General features: G+C 40.0%; 2 protein-coding genes across 2 annotated transcripts; one reads left to right on the top strand and one right to left on the bottom strand.

Moving 5' to 3' along the window:
• Positions 1 to 1,411: 1,411 nt before the first annotated feature.
• On the bottom strand, positions 1,412 to 3,875 carry htr1aa (5-hydroxytryptamine (serotonin) receptor 1A a). Its single transcript, XM_084729544.1, has one exon. The coding sequence runs from the start codon at positions 3,251 to 3,253 to the stop codon at positions 1,970 to 1,972; it is 1,284 nt and encodes a 427-aa protein (XP_084585670.1). The 5' UTR covers positions 3,254 to 3,875; the 3' UTR covers positions 1,412 to 1,969.
• Positions 3,876 to 9,608: 5,733 nt separating this feature from the next.
• rnf180a (ring finger protein 180a) lies at positions 9,609 to 22,625 on the top strand. Its single transcript, XM_084729543.1, has 4 exons — positions 9,609 to 11,171; positions 18,706 to 18,943; positions 20,562 to 20,687; positions 22,417 to 22,625. Exons 1-4 carry the CDS (start codon positions 10,179 to 10,181, stop codon positions 22,620 to 22,622), a joined length of 1,563 nt encoding a protein of 520 aa, XP_084585669.1. The 5' UTR covers positions 9,609 to 10,178; the 3' UTR covers positions 22,623 to 22,625.
• Positions 22,626 to 22,727: the final 102 nt, after the last annotated feature.

The raw sequence follows: 22,727 nt of genomic DNA, 5'->3' as shown, positions 1-22,727 counted from the left end.
CGGCCTGTCAAAGCAAATTGATAAGTTGCTTACTGCTTTGTTTGCTCAGCAGCTACACAGTAAATGATTCATTCCTTATTATGATCTACACTGTAAAAATGAAAAAAAGTTGAGAAGAAAGAAGAAAACTCAGAATTTCAAGGCAACCTTGTTCAATAGATTTTTGAGGTTTGGGCCGAACTCAAATCTCTGAAGTGCTGAAAAAGTTTTTCCAACTAATAATGACAAATCAGGTCCACAGTTCACTAAGGTTTCTAAAACTCATAGATTCAAGTTTATATAAAGAAGAAAAGCAAATTATCACCACAAAAGATTATTCAAAACTCAAAGATCAAGTGAGGGCATATGCCTTGAAATTAGTTTTCTCAGCATTTTCTAAAACGGTGGCCTTAAACACACCATGCACTGGACTCATCGTCCTCCATGATCATCAGTGTGGCCTGTCAAAGGAAACTGATAAGTTGCTCACTGCTTTCTTTGCTCAACAGTAACACAGTAAAAGATTTATTTATAATTTATAATAACATAATTCTTTATTATGATCTGCACTGTAAAAATTACAAAAGCTGAGAAAACTCAAAGTTTCAAGGCAACTTGTTTGAATAGATTTTTTGAGTCCTGAGCCCGGCTCTTACGTTTTGAAAAAGTTTTACCAACCAATAATGTTTTGCTGCAACAATTTACTGTTCTAAAACTCAAAGATTCAAGTTTATCTAAAGAATTCACTTAATTACCTCATATCTCAACAAAAGAATGTAGGTCAGAAAAACTTATTTAACTTATAAACGTATTTATTTCAAAACTTAAAGCTACTCCAAGAGACTTTCATATTGTTTTGATTTTGGAGTCCCCTGTGGACAAACGTGGTAGTGTTTCCACAGTAATAACCACAAAATAATAACATAAAAAATAAAATTAGCCAAATTAAAATCTATTTAACTGGCTACTACTCAGTGTAGCTTTGACTGGGAAAATGTGAAGCCAGGCTCATTTTAATCTGATTTTAATGACCTGTTGGCAGGAATTAAGAACAGCTATGTAGAAATACCCAGTGTTCTTGGATAGTCTTGTTAACATGTGTTGGTCATGTAAAGGCATCAGTATTAAAATAAGACTGTTCCATAACCATCTGAATACTCCTTATAGTAGCTTTAATATTTTCAGCTGCAACATTTTAATTTTCAAGCACCCAAATAATGACAGATCAGGTTCACAGGTCACTGTGAACAATTTTTGAAATAGATTTTTTGGGGGTTGTTTCTAAAGCTCATAGATTAAAGTTTATCTAGAGAAGAAAAAGTAAATTATCTCAACAAAATATTAAAAGTTGGCAAAACTTTTGTTTAGTTAAAAACTATTATTTATTTCAAACTTAAAAATCAAAAATGACAGATGCTTTGAAATTATGAGTATTCTCAACTTTTTTAAACAGTGTATATGAAGATGTATGGTGAACCAGGTCCCAGTTGAAGATGTGATTTCTTACAACAGGCCCTAATCTCTTCTTGGGTAATTATTTTCTATTTTACAAAACAAAAACTGACTCATATTTCTTAATGACAAACTTTTGATTGCTTTTATTGTTTCGGTGCTACAAAGCTCGTGATGTAGGACAGAAACCCTGCGTGTCTTCATGGTTAAAATGCATGGAATCAGCACATGACACGTCTTTGCATGGCAATACAACGATGGCTGCCGTCGCATATAGGCTATATACTGTAGCTACAACACTGAATAAACATGAGCTTGTACATTAAGAGCGAAAGTTCCCGTCTTGTCTCATTTAATCAGCGCCCAGACCTTAGATTTTCTTTTATACACGGTCCTTGAACACACACCGAGAAGAGACTGTCCCTGAATAAAAGTCTGATATTTTTTTTGCTTTTCCTTACAGTCAGTGAACATTTCCTGCTGTCAGTCCTGTGTAACTGGTCAAACACTTAATGTTCTCACTGTGCGTATGTGTGCGTTACGGTCTGAATTTGCATCTTATAATCTTCTTGAAAGCACTTTGGAAGTCTTTGTTGAAGTAGGCATATATGATGGGGTTGAGGAGGGAGTTGGAGTAGCCCAGCCAGTTTATGACTGCGCCCAGCCAGTCGGGCATGTAGCAGCTTTCTGCGCAGAAAGGCAGCACCAGGGCGACGATGAAAAAGGGCAGCCAGCAGAAGATGAAAGTTCCCATGATGATCCCGAGTGTTTTCACCGTTTTACGCTCCCTGGCCAGCGCCAGCTTCCTCTTCGCGCCCGAGTTCTTCTCATTCATGTTTTCGTAGCCATGCGAGGACGACTGCGGGGTGTTGGGCAGAGGCAGGTGCGTCTTTGAGTTGCTGATAACTTCAATGATCTCAAGTGACTCACCCTCCTCTCCATGCTTCACCGCGCCGTTTACGCACGGAGAGCTGGGTTTGGACTCGTCGCCGCGCTTCCAGCCTTTGCCCCCGGCCTCCCCGTTGGTTTTCTTGTGGAAGACGGCCGGAGACACAGTTAAACACTTGTCTGACACTTTTGCAGTCTCGGTTTTCTTGACTGTCTTTCGAATCCGAAACCGAGCTGCCCTGAATATTCGCCCGTACAGGACCAACATGAGGATGAGAGGGATGTAAAAAGCCCCAAACGTGGAATAGATGGTGTAGCCCGGGTCCTGGCTGATGATACAGGCGTCGGGGTTCGCCCTGTCTTCGGCGCTTCTCCAGCCTAACATAGGCGGAATAGAGATGGAAAAACCAATTAGCCAAGTGACGCTAATCAAGATCGCAGCTCGCCTCGGTGTCCGTTTATTTACATAGTCAATGGGGTCTGTTATGGCCCAGTACCTGTCCAAGGCGATTGCGCACAGATGCAGGATGGATGAAGTGCAGCACAGTACATCCAGAGAGATGAATAAATCACAGATCTCCTGCCCCAGTGTCCACTTGTTCAAAACCTGGTAGAGGGCCGCCATCGGCAGAACCAGCACCGATACCATGAGGTCTGTGACGGCCAGAGATCCAATCAGGTAGTTAGCCACATTCTGGAGAGATCTCTCCAGGGCGATGGCTGCCACGACGCACGCATTGCCAAATATGGAGCAGAGGATGAGGGCCCCCAGGAGCAAAGAGGTGATAATCTGGTAACTCAGCTTCAGGTCTGGCAGGGACCCGGACCCCGTGCCATTCTCACCTGCGTCCCAGTCGGCTACCACGTCCACCGCGTCAGGGTACCCGCTGGTGGCGTTGCTGTCGTTGCTGCTGCTTGTTGTGATAAAATCCATAATGCGGCCACACTGAGAGTGCAACTTTCCCGGAGCAGCGGGGGACAGAGAAGCAGGACACAGTCAGCCCCTCAGACTGCTGCTGCTGCTGTGCGTTTTACCGGGCTCCATCGGAGTTACCGCGTTCGTGCCGTCGCTCTCAGGACGCATGACGCAGATGTGTTTGTGAGTGAGTGAGTGTGTGTTAGGGGGGGATGTGTGTGTTGTTGTAGCCCGTAAGTGTTGACAGCCGGGTGCGCTCACTGGTACTGAGAATCATCTGAGCCTGGTGACGCCGTGAATTCATTTATACCAGCAGCCTCGGGTACGTCAGACCTTGTGGAGGTCGCCCTGGAGTTTTGTGCCTCTGCTCTCCTCGCTGCTCCGTTTTTCACTGCAGACAGCCGATGAGGGCGCACAGCTTCCCTCTCATCTTCTCTCTCCTTTATTTTACTCTCCGGACTCACTGAACATCACATTTTGTGGATTTTTAAGTTTACACCTGAAAGGGTAGGTGTCAGTCAGGGTGATTTATTAGAAAAATGTCACAGCAAAGGAGAAAAGGAGCAGGGGAAAAAAAAGAAAACGAATCAAATCTGTCAGCGGGCTACTGGAGGGGGAAATAGTAACCGAGAAAATATCTTAATCTTTCATCACTTCTATTTAACTTTTCGTTGAAGTCAACTTTATTCTTTATTTGAAAAAAAAAAAAAGCTTTACTGATAAGTAAAACACCTTCAAAAGAGGCATAGACACAGGCTCAGATCGAGTATTTACGAGCGCAAACAAGCATTTCGAGTCTGTATAGAGAGAGAGGGAATAGCGGTGACAGTTGCGAGCGAGAGGTAGTTTCAGGACCAGGGACAGCGCCGCGTCGGTCCAGAGAGGACAGCTGCTGCCATCTGCTGTCCACAGTGGGTACTGCATCACATGATGGACACTGCTCTATCGGTACTTCGAGTTTAAGGCAAAGTAAGAGGCTGTAGGAAGGATGAGGAAAGAAGGAGGGGTTGAGCTGCCGAGGGAGATGGGAAACAGTGTGTGTGTGTGTGTGTGTGTGTGTGTGTGTGTGTGTGTGTTTGTGTGTGTGTGTGTGTGTGTGTGTGTGTGTGTGTGTGTGTGTGTGTGTGTGTGTGTGAAAGGGAGAGTGTCTGTTCGTGTGTGTGGGATTCCCTGGAAAACAGTTGTTGCTTTTGCCAACAAATAATGCCAGCAGTGAATCAGAAAACAGCCTGGAATAAAAGCAGCTGGTGAGGGAAAACAAACACTCCCTTGCAGGGTGGAAGGATGAGCTGTGTGCTGCAGGGTTTCAGTTTGGAGAATTATTTAACCCATAATTATAATTAAATTGGAAAGAGAAAAAAAGAAAGATACCAGAAAATTGGAAGGGAAAATGAACCACTAAGATACAAATTAGTTATCTCTTAATTTTAGTTCTGATGTGCATGGTACTGACAGGCGTTGTTCATAGAATTGGTGAGAGTCTTTAACCATATACATTAATAGTAACGAGGGATGTGACAATATATCACAACAAAAAAGTCTCAACTGCACTGTGACAATATCCACCGTGATATTACATAGTCACTTAATTTTATTTCATAAAAAAGACTGCTACCAACTGCTGCATTGTTTTTATTCTGCAATTTTACATATATAATTGAAGCATTCATTGCCAAAGACAATTCATGCCAATCTTTAGCACATGCTTAGGTCATAGCTGGCTACTTTTATTAAAGAAGCAAAACAGAAGTTCTACCTTGAGCCAATGAATTTTAGTGACCTAGCTGCTGCCATGAGCTCAAACATAGATCGTATAAAACATGGATGTAGACCCCACAGTGTCAGCCACAGGTCTGTGAAGCTCGCAGACCGATGGCTCTGGCTGTCGCCATCTTGGCAGTACCTGGCTAATCCAAAAACGCTCAAAGATGTGGAGTGTCGGGGCAACTGAGATAGATCAAATGTGTCAATATAACTCCCTCATACAGTTTCATGAAGGGGAAAATTAGCTATAAAGACCAAAACCGTTTCTTGTACTAGGCTGTGTGTTGGATTCTGCTGTAAAGTTGGGCATTTTAATACGGGTTTCTGTGGGGATTTACTTACTTTTTGGGGCCTCAAGTGGCCATTTGAGAAACAGCTATTTTTTTTTTTTTTGCATTATTTTTTCAGCCCTGGAGATTGTACATCAAAGTCAGATTTTCACTAGAAGTCACAAATAGTAAACATTAGTAAAAGTTAAGACTCACACTTGCTGCTTTATTGAGTAAGTCTCATCTATTACAATTATATTCAAGTCACGGAGCCAAGCATCTTATTTTCTGAAAAATATGTACCCTGGTGATCTTTGAGAAACCCAGAAAGTCATTGAAGAATGCAGCTGTTAAGAAGGCATTTCCAGAATCCCCAAGACCCTCTGTTTCTTCTACCAGCTTCTTCTTCCAAACCACAGCTGCTTGCAGTTAAAAAAAATCTTTCTGAATTCTGCAACCTGTTTTTTATCTGAGAGGAGAGGTTTTAAAACTTCGCTGAGCCCTGAGCTGTGCATTTAATGGCATTTTAGGGACAAGTTAAGATTTCTTAAGTAGCTGCTTGGAGTTGTACTGTTCTGACAGTGGTGGTATTGGGTATTTTATCAGAGGGAAAGAAGTTTAAAGTTTTTGCCTAGGTGTGAAATGTTGGCTAACTCATGCCTGCTCCGAGCTGTACTTTATATTCAACATGGATTCAGTCACAAAAGAGATTCCCCATTAACTACTTCTTCCGTCTGTATGATGCTCCCCTGTGTATGGCTGTCAAGATAATGTGTGTTTCTCGGCAGACAAGAAAGTCATGTTCCTTTTAAACCCTTTTAACCCTTATCATGTAAGTGTCTAACAAACAGCTAGAACCACTGACATTCATATATTCATTTAGAGAGAAAGAAGACAGATAAAACCCTGTAAACACAGCACAATGTATAGCATATTAAATGCTCCACCTGTGTTTTATCTCTCTCCCTCTCAATCACTGAGTCACAGAGGTCAGCTTTGAATGGCGCATTTACAAACAGCAACAAACAAATATTCTACATTTAAAGTACATTCATGAAGAATCAATTTAGAGCAAGGGAGTTAGGAAAAAGAGAGATAGTAGAAGTTATTCTCTGGCCAGTGCTGGAGTGTGTCCTGATCTCTGTCCTTACTCATGAGGACAACAGCTGAAGGACTGCGGTGGAACAGCTGCATCCAGAAAGGAGGATGTCTGGTCTTATTGTCTGTCTTGAACAAAACAACAGTACAGAAATACACATTAGCATATACAGCTCATCAAAAAGATAATAACCAGGAGACGTCTTCATGTCAAAAATGACTGGACTTATTTGTTTTAGCTTCATCGCTTCACAGCTGCCTCTGCACAAAGAAGTACACAACTGGAAGTACAAGAACTATAATTCAGATTAGTTAGATAATGAAGGTAAGGAAAGGATAAATAATAAGACATCTTCAAGAACAAATATCCAGCTGCCTTTGAGTTGGGACTGAGACAGCTCCTTAGGAATCCTGCACAGTGTCTGGGCACCATTTATTTTCATTGTTTGGGAGATTCTTCAATGATATGTTCCTGTGAAACTCAAGCAGTGTTTTGTGGATGAAAAAATGTAACCTGACCTTCAGTCAGCATGAGGGTGAGTAGATAATAACTGAATTTTCATGGGTGAACTATCCCTTAAAAGAGAACTCGTCTCTTCCTGGAAGTCGTTCACATAGTCCTTGTAATCCTCCAACACTAGCAGAATGAACCTCAGGTCTGAGGTGGTGGAGGTCTCTCTGGAGAGCAAGAGGAGCTCTGTTTGCCCTCTCCAGATGGCCTCATTCAACTGTATAGGTGGAGCTGAATGAACTTTATTTGTCCGCCATCTACCGAAACACTTCTTCCACCTCCACTTCTTCCTCTTGCCTTTACTTCCTTCTCCATCATCTTCTGAGGCACCTGGTGGAAAACCTAGCATTTTTATTGCCTCAGTGTCCTCCAGTGTTCCCACAACCTTAGATTCCTCTGGAGTCTTTATTGCCTCAGTGTTCTCCAGTGTTCTCACAGCCTCAGATTCCTCTGAGTGTTTGTAGTCTCATGTCCTCCAGTATCTTTACAGCCTGGGTGTCCTCCAGTGTTTTTGCAGTCTCAGTGGACGTGGAGAAGGAGAAGGTTAGTGTCAAGTTCTCTTCTGACCTGATGGCGGGTCTGGAGGTTGATCCCGTCTCTGTGGTGTGGACTTCCCCTAAAAAGTCATCTGCCTCTGTCTCCAGGTTCTCTGGATGCAAGTGACTTTGGCATACAGCTGTAATTACTTCATCAATGTTCAGATCAAATGATGTGATCAACTCTGAGATTTCTGAGTCAGAGTAGGAACACCAAGAGGAGGAATACATCTACACAACATCCTCACTGATGTTGGCGTCAATGCAAAGGCAGATGTCCTCTTTGTCATCTAAAAGGTCATCACACTGCACCAGCTCATCAGGAAAAGAATGAGAGCTGGAGATTTCATCCTTGTTCTCTGCTTCACTTGAATCAGAAGCTTAGTGGAGAAACACAAGCACTGGAAAACTGTTAGCAGTGCTCAAAGAACTGTTGAAACCCTTTGCTTGACATAAACAGATGCAGAAGTGGCATAGTTTTTAATTCTTCAGAATTTTCAATGCTATAAAAAGAAATGATATCATGGAACCATTTAGTCTAAGCAAACAGTTTAAATTTTTTACAGTATGCTTTGTCATATATGGCATATATCATTTGCAAAGATATCTTTGTACAGTGTGATACAACTTCTCAGTGTTTATATGCTCGCTTTTCTCTATTGCTGCTTTTTCTTAATGTATATATTCCTGGCTGTAAAATACTGCTTATAGATACTTTATCAAAATAAATTCTTCAATTCCTCTTTTTTGTTGTGCTAGTGTATGTGTTATGTGTTGACAATGTAACACATAAATTCTCATATACACTATATCACACAGCACAGGTCACAAGTGATAAGTTTATATGGACACACATGAGGTTTATCGCATTGTCACATTAAACATAATTTTGACACGTGATCAGTTTATGTGATTTTTGGAAATAGTGAAATAGCTGAAATAGTCAGCTTATGATGGAAATATTATGTTAATAGTTATTATTCTGATAATATCTGACTTGACGGATTATGTCAAAGCATTTTATTTGCATTCTTGGGCAAAATGCCCTATAAAATCCAAATCATATTTCTGAAGCTTGTGATGTAGTTAACAAGAAAAAAAACAACTGAACATTTGAAGAATGAGAAAGGCTATTTATTTTTACTTAATTTTTAATTAGATTTGGTTCAGTCAGAGCTATGCAAAACTAGATCATTGATCATTGCTACTATCTTTCTGAACCTCAGGTGTGTATAAACTTCCAGTTATATGAATCTCTTTTTAAAATGACAAAAAAAGTTTGTTTTTTGTCTTATCAGTGAGAAGCAGGTAATTATTTGTCATTTGCATTGGGTGAAAAAAAATCCCAATAATGCATCCCTAGTATTTATAAAAGTGCATTTTTTTAATTACTATGAAATTTGCTATGTAAGCAGAATTTTGAAAGCTGTTTATATATATTTAAAAAACTTAACTCAAATAAATAAATAAATAAATAAATAAATAACATTAAACAACAACAACAAAGTTTTTTTAAGGGAAATAGGGAGGATCTGTGCAGATGAATTGAAAATATTATGGCAACTGTGTGATAAAACATGTAGCTTTACCTGTTCTTTTATAGTAAACATGCCTTACATCAGTACAAGTTATCTGGTACGTTGTTTGTTTACATATCATGGATTTTAAGTTTTTATGTTGTCTCTGTGTGAAACCAGACGGATGAACAGACACTATCTGTCCTCCAGCTCACAATGAAACTCACTCACTGCTGTTGCTTCACAGAAGGTCCTTCACAAAAAAACTTATCCATAACTTTTGTAATGTGTTTTAAAACAAAATCTGCAAATTAATTAAATTAATTAATTTCCAATTAAATTTAGTTCTTAAGCTTCTTGTATAGTAAGATTGTCTTTATCTTTTAATGATATTATGGTTTGGTTTGGATTGGATGGTAAAATCCCTTAATTCCTTGCAGTTTTGTGTTGAGAAACTGTTGGACTATTCCAACAAAGGGATAAACCTCGTCCCATCCTTGCTTGTGAATGGCTGAGCCTTTTCAAAACTCCCTCTTCAATACCAAAACATGATACTGTCACCTGGTACCAATTAATCTGTTTACTCGTGGAAGTTTCCAATCAGGTGTTTCTCTGTCCCAACTTTCCAACATATGTCCCAACATATTTTCTTTGGGTTTAGAAATTTCTTAGGGGTGAGTACACTCAAGGTCTTAGACAACAATGCACCGGCTGGAACTAAAAATTAGACATCAAATAAGTCTGAGGAATTATATTTTTCATCAAAACTACACACTCAACCACTTGCTCTGTGCTCTGTTTATAAACCCCAGAGTGAAAAAAAGCTGACGTTATGTTAATGGACATGAGAAAAAAAGGTGTCTCTGGCTTTTTCACCTTATTTTTGTGCATTCAGGGGTTGCATAGCAGTGTGTTTTCTATAGGTCACACGGGACAATAGTGAGGCCATGAACAGTGCACCTATTGTAATGGGGCTCACCAGGGGGACTTTGTCTTTGTCAACAGTGTGGAATGTCCCAGGGGGCTAACAGGGGCAGGACAGGACAGGCCAGGGGCTGCACAGCTCACCTCCTCTACACTGGAACAGTCCCTCTAGCTCTTAGAAAAAGAGCTTGAACCTCTACATCCAGAAGGAGTGGGAGGCAGGGAGAAGACTTGGGGGAAAATGACAGGGGAAAGACCAGGCTAGCTGGCTGAAGTTGCATCAGATGCTCTCTGCTGGTGACTGAGGGGCTCGAAAGCACCGTCATGAGCTCCCGTGTGGGAACCTCTGGCTCAAGCACAGTTGGAGGTTGTGGAACTGAGGATACCGGTGAAGAGAACAGTAACAATGAGACTTATAACCCATGTTTAAAGCCAGTGAGGCCGAGGCTGAGGAGTGCAGATCCAGCCGGCGAGGGACGGTCGAACAGTGTGGATCATCTGGTGAGACCTGCCCTGCCAGGGAGGAAAGCTCACAGAAAGACATGCAGCAAGGACAACAGAGGAAGATGGAGAGAGGGAAACCAAGACAGGGAGGAGGAGAGACAAAATGTTGAGTATGTAGGAGGCAGGGAAAGAGGAAAACAAAGGCAGAGAAAGTCTGAAAGAACGGAGACACAAGCAGATGGCGGCCAGGACAGACAGGGAAGAGGAAACACTGAAAGTTCGTCTAGTGGTACTTCTGACGTCCAGTTAAACAGTACTTTGGACGTTGGAGAAGGATCAAACTTGCAGAGGGGACAAACGAGCCTTAGACCTCACAGTACTGGCTGCACCAGGACCATCATTGCCAATTTAAACCCCCAGTGTCCTTGGCCAGCAATGAGGTCCATGTCTTCTGCGCTCCCTCAGCATTCAAGATCCACACCTCAGTCACCTCAGAGACTCTCATCCAGGACAGCTGCAGGAGACCCACACCGCTACTCAGATCCATTCTGGGTGGATGTGAGAGCAGGGGCAGGAACTGGACGATCATCGCAAAGCCATCACACTCAGACATCTCTCACCAGCTCAGAGATTGGAGAAGAGGAGGAGGAGGAGGAGGAAGAAGAGGAGGAGAATGTGGAAAATGGCGAGGAAGGAGGCAGTGGTGTGATGGAGGTGATGAGTCAAACCGTAACTTCAGCAGCAGCGCCACCTTGCATTCCTTTCGGGGAGAGGAGGATGAGTAAAAGAGAGAAGAACAGGATGAAGTGTTTGAGACGGAGGCAGAGGAGAAGAGAGAGGTGGAGACAAAGCCAACTGCAGGAGAGCAGACAGGTGAATGACACAATTAACTGAGCCTCCAATATAACAATGAATACTGAAGTCACTGTTCTTTTACCAAATGTTTTTCCAATGATTTTAGGATTAAGATTAGGCATGTATCTCATATGTTTATGTACCACAAGAACCACAGGGATGATAATAAATTCCCTTTGTTACTATATAATTTATCAACTAAAAGCTCTCTCAGAGAGCATAGACCTCCGCCAAGGCCAACAGCCCCACTCCTCATATGCAAACTTCACAGTCAATATTATTGCCAGTTTTTGTGAAGTTTGAACATTTTTCCTTTATATCTGTGGTGGAGTTTATTGCAGACTATTCACATTTGGTGTGAATAATAGCATAATTATTTACAAGGTATGCAGCGGGTTGTCCACTCATTGGAAGACTGGCGGTTTGATCCCTGGCTCCCTCCAGTTTGCATGTCAAAGTATCCTGCGGCAAGATACTGAAGCCCACATTGCTCCTGAAGGCATGTGGTGTGTGAATTACTGTGTGAATGGCTGAATGTGATATTTAGTGTAAAAACACTTTGAGCGGTCAGAAGACTAGAAAGTCACTATACAAATGCAGGTCCATTTACATCCATTTGTTTCAATACCATTTTTTCTTTCCGATACTGATTCCAGTACCTGACTTGAACTGGCTCAGGGTAAACCTTTTGTAAACCATGAATAAATACATACAGAGAATGAATGCCGTAGAACATGACCTCACTATCCTGCGGGGCATGGCATAGGGGACTATGCTGGGATGTAGCAGGGTTTAAGGGTAAATAAATTAGGTGGGATTGGGTCGATGCATAAACTCATGTACTGTATTTGCCAATGCTGATACCAGCTTTTTAGTGTTAACTGCCATTGCCTCACCTTGGTTTAAGAAAAACACAATTTTAAACTGTACTCGTTCTCCCATGAAACCACTGTCCCTGAGTGCTCAGTACCACGATTTTTCTACATGTGTGGGCTACTCAGGGATTTTTGGGGTATTCCACCAAGGCTCTATCTTGTGATGTTAACAGAAGTAAAAAATAATTTGTGTATGCGCCTTGTGATTCGGATCCGCACCCTAATTTAATGGGTTCTTCCTTAGCCCATGCTACCCTTCAAACACAGCTTCAACATAGCTTCATGAAAACCACTTCATTTTTCTGTAATACTGCTGAGAAACAAACAACCAAAACCTCAAGCAGGGGCAATTATTTATCACTGAACGACATGCTTTTTATTATTCACCAAATCAAACTTTCAGTGTGCAGTCTTCAGGAGATTGCTAGAGCAGAATACTTCACACTGAATAAGAAAAAAATGTGCAGTCTCTTTTATTTTGGTAGTACCATGACTTTTAGGGAATAAGTGGGTGCAGCAAACTCTAAAGTTTCTCAAGTGATGCTCTCAAATTTATGGTGAGGCACTTCAGCCTTAAATTACCTAACTGATCCACTTAAAGGTCTATTTACATTTTAAGATGGGAGGCTATTGCAAAAAAGCAAGTACAAGTTTTGTGTGTGCACGTGTGATTGGTACAAAATAGGCCCAAAAATCAGACTAATGTTGATGTGTTGTGTCCACTTTTCATTGTATGTGCCTGTGATTTCATTTGATTGTGTGTGGCAACGTGTGTATTTATGTGCATGTGTTTGTGTGTGTTCGTTTCTATCTAGAGTCTGACTCTCAATAGCCCTATCAGCACCCAGCTCATCTCAATAGCCATTGTCTGTGTGGTTTAAAGTGGGGTTACATCTGAATTAGTTGCATGATGAGGCTTGGGCAGAGAGCCCTTCAAAACCAACCAGACAAAAGAGCAGATTCTGTTTTGATTGGCTACTGCAGATCTGCAGTCACGTTGGTGGATTGAAATTATTCTGACTGCTGAATTAGAGACAGCTGAATAGAATTAGTTGCTCTGAAACAGAGAATATCCATTTCCTAGTACCATGCCCCCCTGCTGGTTACATTGTTTTTAGCTCTCCCTTGCACTGGAGTTGGCGTGTTAATGCTCAAGCATGATACAGATATATAATACACATACTGTCTGGCTCTAGAAGATAGAATTGTGTCCATTACAATGTGGCGGATTATTTTGGTGGGAGAGAACAAATGTCATACGTCACCATGGGGAAAATACATGAAGGATTTCAAAATCTTTCCCAGCTTGCCCAACAAGTGCCATATGTGTAAGTATGACAAATGTAAGAAAATCAAGTTTCTTATTTTAGTCTCTCTTACAATGCGACTGCATCATACTCCATATATGATTTCAAAATTAACCAGCTTGTGTGTTTGGTAATGCTTTATTGCTTTATTGTTAAAGGAATAGTTGGAGATTTTGGGAAATATCCTTATTCGCTTCCTTGCTGAGAGTTAGACAAAGAAGACTGATCGTATGCTCGTGTGTCTGCATTAAAGGTCCAGTGTATAAGGTTCAAGGGGATTTATTGGCAGAAACAGACTAAAATATTCATATGTATGTTTTCTTTAGTGTTTTATTACTCATCTGAAAATACTAATTTGTGTTTTTTCATTACTTTAGGAGTTTGCTGTTTATATGTACAGAGGGTACTGTTCTATGTAGTCCACCATGTTGCACCGTCATGATTTTACAGTAGCCCAGACTGGACAAATCAAACACTGGCACTAAATATAGCCTTTTGCATGTTTTGTGATTTTCACAGCGACAGTAGGTCCTCCTTTGTTTACCTTAGTATAAAGACTGGAAGATAACAGCTAGCTTGGCTTTCTCCAAAGTTAAAAAATATGCCGATCATCAAATCTAAAGCTCATTCATTTGAACGAAGCAGAAATTAAAAATGTGTAAGCTAAGTTGTGGTTTTACAGGGAGTTATGTGCTCTAACTTTTTTTCTCAAAATACATGAGTTTACAAGAGGAAATCTACTCCAGTGTCTGGATCCTCTCTACACTGAGCCAAAGTTCCTCCCCTGCCGGTGGACCAGCATGAAACCTCACTTTAGGAAAAATCTATATTATAGTCAATGGTGAGAGTCAAATCATTTTTTGATCCTGTTTGAATTGCATCATCATCAGTTTAAAAGATCGTTTTGAAAATCTAGAAAGTCACCCTTTTTTTGTAAACTGTTGAAGTATAGGATTTTGAAGATGCATAATTAGAAAGACTACACACCCAGAAATTGCATAAGAGACGTCACAACTTTCTCTGTCCAAAAGTTTAAGTTGGCCGCTGAGGCTACGATGCTAGTGTGTTTTTGTACCTGGATGTAGTCACACAAAAAACAGATTTTGCTCCTTTTTTGCTTCACAGCTGATAAAAAAGAGCAGGATTTGCTGGATTAAACACTTAAGAAGTAAGATAATGTTATGAGAGATGTATTTCACTGGGGGTTTTCACACAAAACTAAACTACAACAAACCTAACACAAACTGACTACTAAAGTTGTCTTTTAAATTGGCAGACATCATAATTCATGGCACAATTCAAGTGGGATTAAAATGGTTCATATTTTTTCCAAAGTTAGGTCCCATGGAGCACATGCAGATGTGTGACTTGACTCTATTCATGACCCAGTTCAACAGACTTCATATAAAGTTTCTGAATTTAGGACTAGATTTATATGCATGATGGGATCATATCACAGTTAGAGTCCAGGTTGACATGTTTTAAAATCTTGCATGTGAATAGTTATGGAATCACGTCACAGATATGTAAATTAGCGTGTTACACAATCGAGCAGCATCTAGCAACCTTTCCACCTAAATTCCATTGAAAATCATTGATAGCTCTGGTCCATTTTGAAATAAAACTCCAGGAAGGGAGTCATCGACTTGTTAACTAGTAATACTAATATAACTAACTAATTTCTGCTAATGAATTAAACAAATGAGATATGGTGCATTATATTGTGAGCTTTAATGGTACGAGTTTCCCCTGCTTCCAGTATTTATGCTAAGCTAAGCTTTCCACTTAAAGCACATTCATGAGAGTGGTATTGATCTCCTCACTGTTCCTTTAAACTTGTATTTATTTCGAGGAAACTGAATGAGCTCACTTGGTCATTTATCATTTTCAAGGCTTATTGAGGATGCATGCTCTTTTCTCAGCTCTGTCCAACTTTGCACTTGCACAGTTAAACTCACTCTCGCATGGGAGCTTCTCACTGCAACCACAGCAGTTCTGCTATTAGCCAGAGCATGTGGGACTTAAGGACACTTCTCAAGGGCAGCGCAACAATAGTTTTTTCTTGAACCCTTTGAGTCACAAAGACTGGTTTATACTTTGGGTACATGTTTCACCATTTGTGTTTTATTTTTGTTTTTTTCTCTTCACTGCCTGTCTTGGTTTGTGGAAAACAAATGTTTTTACCCTTCTGATGGAGTTTTGTGTAACCATTTTCTGCTGTATATTTTGCATACAGTATAGAGTGGGCCAAAGGTCAGAGTGTGTGTTATTGTCATCCAATTTCCCACAGGATGTGGTTGCATCCTGTGTGATGGAGAGGCAATTAGTGCTGGATTGTTCAGTCACTTTATCCAGCTACTCTAATTGCTGCTGATCAGAAGCTGAAAAGTGGTTTTAGTTGCTGCTTGTAGTTCTGCAGAAGCTTTTATTGCTAATGTAAAAGAACTACAATTCTTTCAAGTTCACACAAACCACATGTTTTTCAAGCTATTGGCGCAGAGGCCTTAGTCAAATCAAGCTAATGGAAGTTAAAAGAGAAGTTCACTAAAAGATATTTTTTTAGTTTAAACTTTAATTCCCTATGACACGAACTGATTGTATTTATTTATTATACATTTACCAATGTAACCAAGACATGGCTACCATGTTACACGTTGCTCGTTGCCAGGGGAGAACTCTGCACTCTCTGTGTTCTCTCCTCTGTGTTAATGACACACCTTGGGAGGCAGGGCTGGTGCAACAGGGAAGTCCCTGGAGCTCCCCCTGGGTGAGAAGGTGGTAATTACTCTGGAAGCACCCCCAGGCCCTTTTCAAGAATACAGATTCAGACACTGATCCTGAGGGGTTTGCAGACACAGGTCTGAGGTGGCGGAGGTGGGGGACTTGAGGGGCCCCGGATACTGTTCTCAAATCGCGTTTTAGTATATCCTCTCATATGACTCGGAGAAGGGAAGCTGAGTGTGGATTTAGGTGCAGAGGCAAGTTGACTGCTGAGGAGATAAGAGGGATTTGAGCGGTGGGGGTGGCAGATGCATTGTGCTGTATGAAAGGAAAGGATACAAACTAGATTAAAAATAGAGGACGGGCCATATGCAGCGTAAACAAAATGTTTTATCTTACAGTATTTATTGTGTATGCATGAGTCACGCTGTGCCTTACGGAAAACCTACAGTATATTCCTCAAGAATAGCAACACTCTATCTGAGGAGATACAACAACTCTCTGTTTTCTGTAAAGGTAATAGAGTTTGAATTAAAGTCAGCGTCAGGGTCAAACTGCTCTCTCTTACAAATGTTTACACTTTACACTAAGATGTGAGAAAAGAGAAGTTGGTAGATGTTTCATTCTTCTGAACTCACACCTGACAACCTCATGTCCTCACACATATTATTATACTGTGCAGGTGGGTGTCAAAGACCTTTACACTCATCAAATAGAGAAGAATATTTTGAACTGAATCCCAAGAGGACCGCAAAAGAACACATTTTCACTTATATTCATGGCCAGCTGGTGCAATGACATCTTATGGTGATAATACATGCTCATAACCTCATTTGTAGCAGGGTCAGATTTCTGGATTGTTCTCCTTTATCTTTTTACTTGATGCAGGGAAAGATAGGCAGTTTTTAATCTGTCTGTCTGAGAGGCTCATTCCATGTAGACATGACCCAGCAGAAATGGGTTTGCCACCATGGTTTTAGATTATAGAGATAGAATATGAGATGGCCCATTCAAATGATTTAAAAGGAAAGTCACAGAAGTTGTCTTTTTCATATTTTAGATAGAATCAGAATTGTCTATTTTAGCACTAATCCAATTCAAATATCATCCAAAACACACACACAAAAAAAAAAACACTTACCAGCACTGGATACTGTATACAGGTTGGACCAAGTCAAAATTTTCAAGTCTTTGGACTCAAATTTTGACATAAATAAAAGATGGAGGCCACAGCTTAATTTCCTCTCACTGTACAAAACTGAAGCCACACAGCCACCATTTCTACATACAGTCTCTGGTCTCAAGCCAATTCCCAGACATGACAGGTAAGTCCAGACACAAGTCCCAAGCAAATCATAATGCACAGTGAGTTTCAAGCCTCTTTGTTTTACAAAGGTACTTAGCTGTTAAGCTAACATTAGCTCAGTATTAGCTCACTAACTACAGTATGTCAAAGCTATAATGTGCAACACTTAACATTAAAAAAAATGCAAGACATATGTTTTTTATATTTTGTTAAGTTGTGTACATTATTCCAAATATTGGGATAACATGCATTGGATATGTCAAAGAGTGAGGAAGTTGGCGCACATAGCCCTATATCACCTTGTCCATGATCAAGATTTCTGTCTGAGTCATGTCAGATGGATTTCTAACAGCTATGGCGGTTGTTTAAAGGTACAGACAACAATTTGCATGATCTCACCCCACTTCACGATATTTTACTATGACAGAGACTTATGCTGTGTCTCTGTTTGCAATTTTCAAGGTGCATGTTTTGCATACTTCACATAGTTTTTTGTTGACCACTGCAAAGGTTTTGGAAGAAGTTATCTTTGGCAGAATTTTTTCTCACTGCTGCTTAGTCATGTCACATTAGTTCTTCTTGGATCTCTCTGACAACATAATTGGATGCTTTTGGATTGGTTCAAACAAAGTTGATGTGGGGAATTAAGCTGATTCAGGAAAATAATTGATTCATGGCATATTTTTAAAAGAGTTTCCAGCCTCTATGATTTACAAAGATGCTTAGCTGTTAAGCTAACATTAGCTAAGTATTAGTTTGAAAAACACTATGTTAATATTAGCCTTGACATACTGTTTTTTGTGCAGTTTCAAATGTTGAAGTTGGACATTCTTGCAGCATATTATTGCAATATGTTTGGGGGGCACGGAGACAAAGCAAGAATGGAAGGAAATGGTTTAAGAGCATGCATTATGTTTAAGAGGTACTGGATTATTTACATGATATTATCAAATCATCATTTTGAACATGATATCAAAACAATAAGAGATGCTTTCATGGGGGAAGGTTTCAGGAATTTTCAAGTCAAAATGCTCAGTCCAAACGAAGCCACGAGACATTAATGTTAAAGTCCAAGTCAAGTTAAGAGTCTATTCTGATTTTGTTCAGTTGAGTCTTGGGTCATCAACTTTGTGACTCGAATCTGACTGGAGTCTAAGTCATGTGACTTGAGTCCACACCTCTGCTGCATAAAAAGGCTTGCAGAGGTACATAGGCATGTTTGCATGTAAACACAAATTAATCTGCATGAGGATGAGGTCTACAAGAAAAGATACGCTTTGGTGCTGATTCACAATCCATTAAATTCTTCATTGTTTAAAAGAGTTTGTCTCCTCCTTTCCCAGAGTTCAACAGGGAACCCATCGAGCAGCAGCAGTGAGGATGACGAGGACGTGAGTGCTGGCGACAGAGAAGGTTACATCTGCGCAGTGTGTCTGGATGTGTACTTCAGCCCTTACATGTGTCACCCCTGCAATCACATCTTCTGTGAACCCTGTCTGAGGACGCTGGCTAAGAACAGCCCCACCAACACCCCCTGCCCCCTCTGCAGAACAATCATCACACATGTCTTCTTCCAGAAGGGTGAGCTAATGAGCAGAATGCACTTACTGTACAATTCACATGATTTGAAATACTTATCCCCTCTACTTAAATCTCTACTTAGAATGCTAGATTGAGAAATGGATAAAAATACAGTATAAAATATCCTTGACAGTATAACAGTAAATGTGTACAAACACAGGATTACATGTATGTGTGTATTCATGTGTGTTTTGGCTGTTGCACAGATGACATCTAAGCCACAGATTGTTCAGAGAGCCCAGCTGCAGATGTCCCATGGGAAGCAGAATAGACCTTTAGTTCAGCTCCGACCAGATGAGTCACCCAGAGCGAGAAGACAAAATCAAACACAATCCCAACACTTGCTTACTGCTTTCTGATGGGAATAAGAAGTAGTGTTCCTTATGGGTGGAAAATGCATTGCGATATGACAAGAACAGATGCTGGTTGTGCTTTATTTTAGAGAACACTAATAAAACATAAGAAGCTATAATTTGTATTTAAGACATTTTAGACTAAAACTAGAAAGAATATGTTTTTTATGAATCAGTAAACACAGCTATACCCTTAACACACATCATACGCCTTACAGAACACTAATAAGATGTAACAATCCATGCTTTTTTGTCAAATTAGGCAAAGAAATAATATGTTCTTTATTAAACAGCACTGGACCCTTTATTAGAGTTTGTCAGAGGGTAACAATAGAGGTAACAATTGGCCAAGTAGCCAAGACTGCTGCCTACATCTTTGATCAAATCCTATCTCTGCCTACAGTATTACAATAATCTGTGCAGTCACCCATAGAAAACATACTCATCTACCTCTATAACTTTGGCATCTACTTGTAGATCTGGCTCACATAATGTTTTCATATGGGAAAGTAGCAGATATGTGATTTTACTTCAGTTTGCAGGACAGTTCTGTTGTTATGTGTCCCTGCTTATCCTCTAATAAAGCCTAATAAGGGTCTAATCGTGTCTAAAAAAGGAACATGCAATTTCTAGATTTTGTCTAATTTTATACAAAGTATGGTTTGTTACATCTTAGTAGTGCCTGTAAAATAAAGTGCAACCCAGATGTTTTGTGGAAAACAAAACTCTGATCTTAAATATAATGTCTTCACACAACAATGTTACACAATAAACTATAATAAGAGTATTTTTGCTCACACATTGTATTGTTACATGCATACTTTATGTAACCTCATGGTCAGTGCACCTGATTGCATAGGATGTAGTCTGATTTGGAAAGGGCTATGAATAAGTAATGAAGTCCTGTGATTCACTTTGGCCTACTTCTAGATGTATGTAGGAGAAAGTGAGCGGCAGGGACAGTGCTGTGGCCATAAAAAGGCAGAGTGGCCGTGGTTATGAGGACTGCAGACGCACTGAGGGCTCTTGTGAGTGATTAGGTGACAAGGATTGTAGATTAGATTCTTGTGTTGATTACCAAAGCCAAGGTCACACGGAAACAGAACAAGGAGAAAATGAGGCTGTTGATGCTGCATCTGCTGCTTTTTCTGAATATTGAATAAATCAAACAGAATCTATCTATCCAGGCAATCAAGAAGTGGAGGTGTGAATAAAGATGTTCACTTTTGATAATATTGAGTTTGTCTCCTTGTCTCTACTTACAGAGCTAAACCAAACAGCAAGGACGTTCTTCCCAAAGGAATACCTCTCCCGGAAACAGAACTTCCAGAAAGCAAGTTGTGCAAAGTGGCCTCTGCCAAGCTGCAGAAAACTCTTCCGTATCTTTGGAGGCAAGTTTTTATTTCCCCACACAGGGAATTTTTCTGCGTGTTCAGGATCAGTTATTCGTATCTGAAAAAAATAGTAGGGGACACATTTGCATTTACATTTGCTTTTCTCTTTGTAATTAAGACTAATTAATTAAGTAACACAAATACACCAGCTTACCTTTTTTTCCCTAAAAGTACCTCAAGGCTTCAGTGGCATATTAAATTCAATGCTTCAACTCTATAGCACACAGAATACAAATTTAAGTGTCTGCCTTTCACAGTCATACATACTAATTCATATTATACATAGAATTCTTAGAGAATATCCTGAGGGGAAGCAGTGATGTAGCATCCCCCAGAATTAGTTTCTACCATATGTACAACTACTGATATTGAAGCATTAATTAAAGTAATATGAAATCCCAAATCTCTCTTGTTAGTATTACTTACTCTGCCCTCATGGCAACAATTACTTGGCCGAATATAACTCAATAAAGTAAACTTCACCTGAGCTCACGGCTCAAATGAAATGAAGCCACACTTTGGTAAAACAATGGTTATTTGGAAAACAACTGAGCATTAAGATGGACAGTGAAAAAGCTGATAATTCTGCAGGAGTGGACTGAAACATACTGTGAAGTATTTTCTAAAATACTCCGTTTATGAGTCCTCATTCCAGCTGAATCTTACTTCTATAAGACATGCTTGGCACCAACCAAAATCTGTGAAAAAACATATTTTTCAAAAGTCACAAAACAGTTGTCCTGTTGTATTTCCCGTAATTGCTATCCCCTATTTTATAATCTTTATGCAGCTGCCTCTATACTGCAAACAGTCAGATTTTTAGATAAATTCCCTGCATTCATGAGGTGTCGGAATGATCCGAAAAATTTGTTCCTAACTGGGAAAATTCATGTGAACTTCCCCTCAAATCAGAGCAAGAACCTAGAAAGTTGTTGCCAGGCTGTCATCTGTTGACATCATACATGCAGAAACATGGTGGACAAAAGTAAATGTTTGGTTGATTTTTTTTTTGTTATTAATTCACATATTGCACATCATCACATTTTTTTGTTCAGATATAATTTGTAATGTGGTATTATCTTGTAATTGTTAGTTGCTGTTCACACAGAATGATCTAGATTAGTTAGAAAGGCTATTATATAGCATTAACCCTGATAACAAGTCAACTAAAGCAAATATTTTACTGGTTTTAAGTTGCAACAACAAGTGTGGGACAAAGCCATTTTGCAATATAAAGCTTTCAGCATACTTGGATGACAACATGAATATTTACTAGGATGCTAGTCTCAGCCAAGCCATCACCCAGACACAACAACAACCCTACCCTAACCTTTGTAGTATCCATGTTGTTTCCACATCACAATTTAAAAGACGAAGTTAGAAGACTGACTTCCAAACTATATTAGATATGAGACCATCTGAGAAACACGTGAATGCAACATTAGTCTAAAAACTTCGGAATCACTCTTAAAAAACAACGTGTGTGTAATCATAGAACGTAAACTTCTCTTCATGTTATTGAACCTGAGATTTCCAAAAATATCACTGAGGACATAAACTTGGCATCCTCAATAGGGGCTACATTCCTTACATTGTGATTGTTTTTACCACTTTTAGAATTACTATACTATAGAACTATACTTTAGAAATATTTTACAGACACTTTCACAGATGTTACTTTAATGAAACCCACCAGATGAGATGCCTCAATTGTCACCCAAACCAGGTTTCCAGAGGCAGTCCAGTCCCATTGCCAGACGCCAGTTCCCCCATGGAGGAGGCTACCGTCTGGATGCTATGGACTTTGAGGACGACTCTCGAGGCTGGCGCTTTGACATGGACATGGTCATCATCTACATCTACTCAGTCAACTGGGTTATCGGCTTTTTCATATTCTGCTTCCTTTGCTACCTTTTCTTTCCATCTTTTTGATGAATGGGGAGCAACGGGAAATGTAGGGGGATGTTTGGGAATCCAGTGTTCTCTGTTTTCTGTCTCCACAAGATGCATGTGTAATGTGGGTTTCACATGTCCTGT

The sequence above is a fragment of the Lutjanus erythropterus genome, chromosome 10 (assembly GCF_056507025.1).
Source record: "Lutjanus erythropterus isolate fLutEry1 chromosome 10, fLutEry1.hap2, whole genome shotgun sequence".
Lineage (NCBI taxonomy): Eukaryota > Metazoa > Chordata > Actinopteri > Lutjaniformes > Lutjanidae > Lutjanus > Lutjanus erythropterus.
This window is presented reverse-complemented; position numbering and strand designations above follow the sequence as displayed.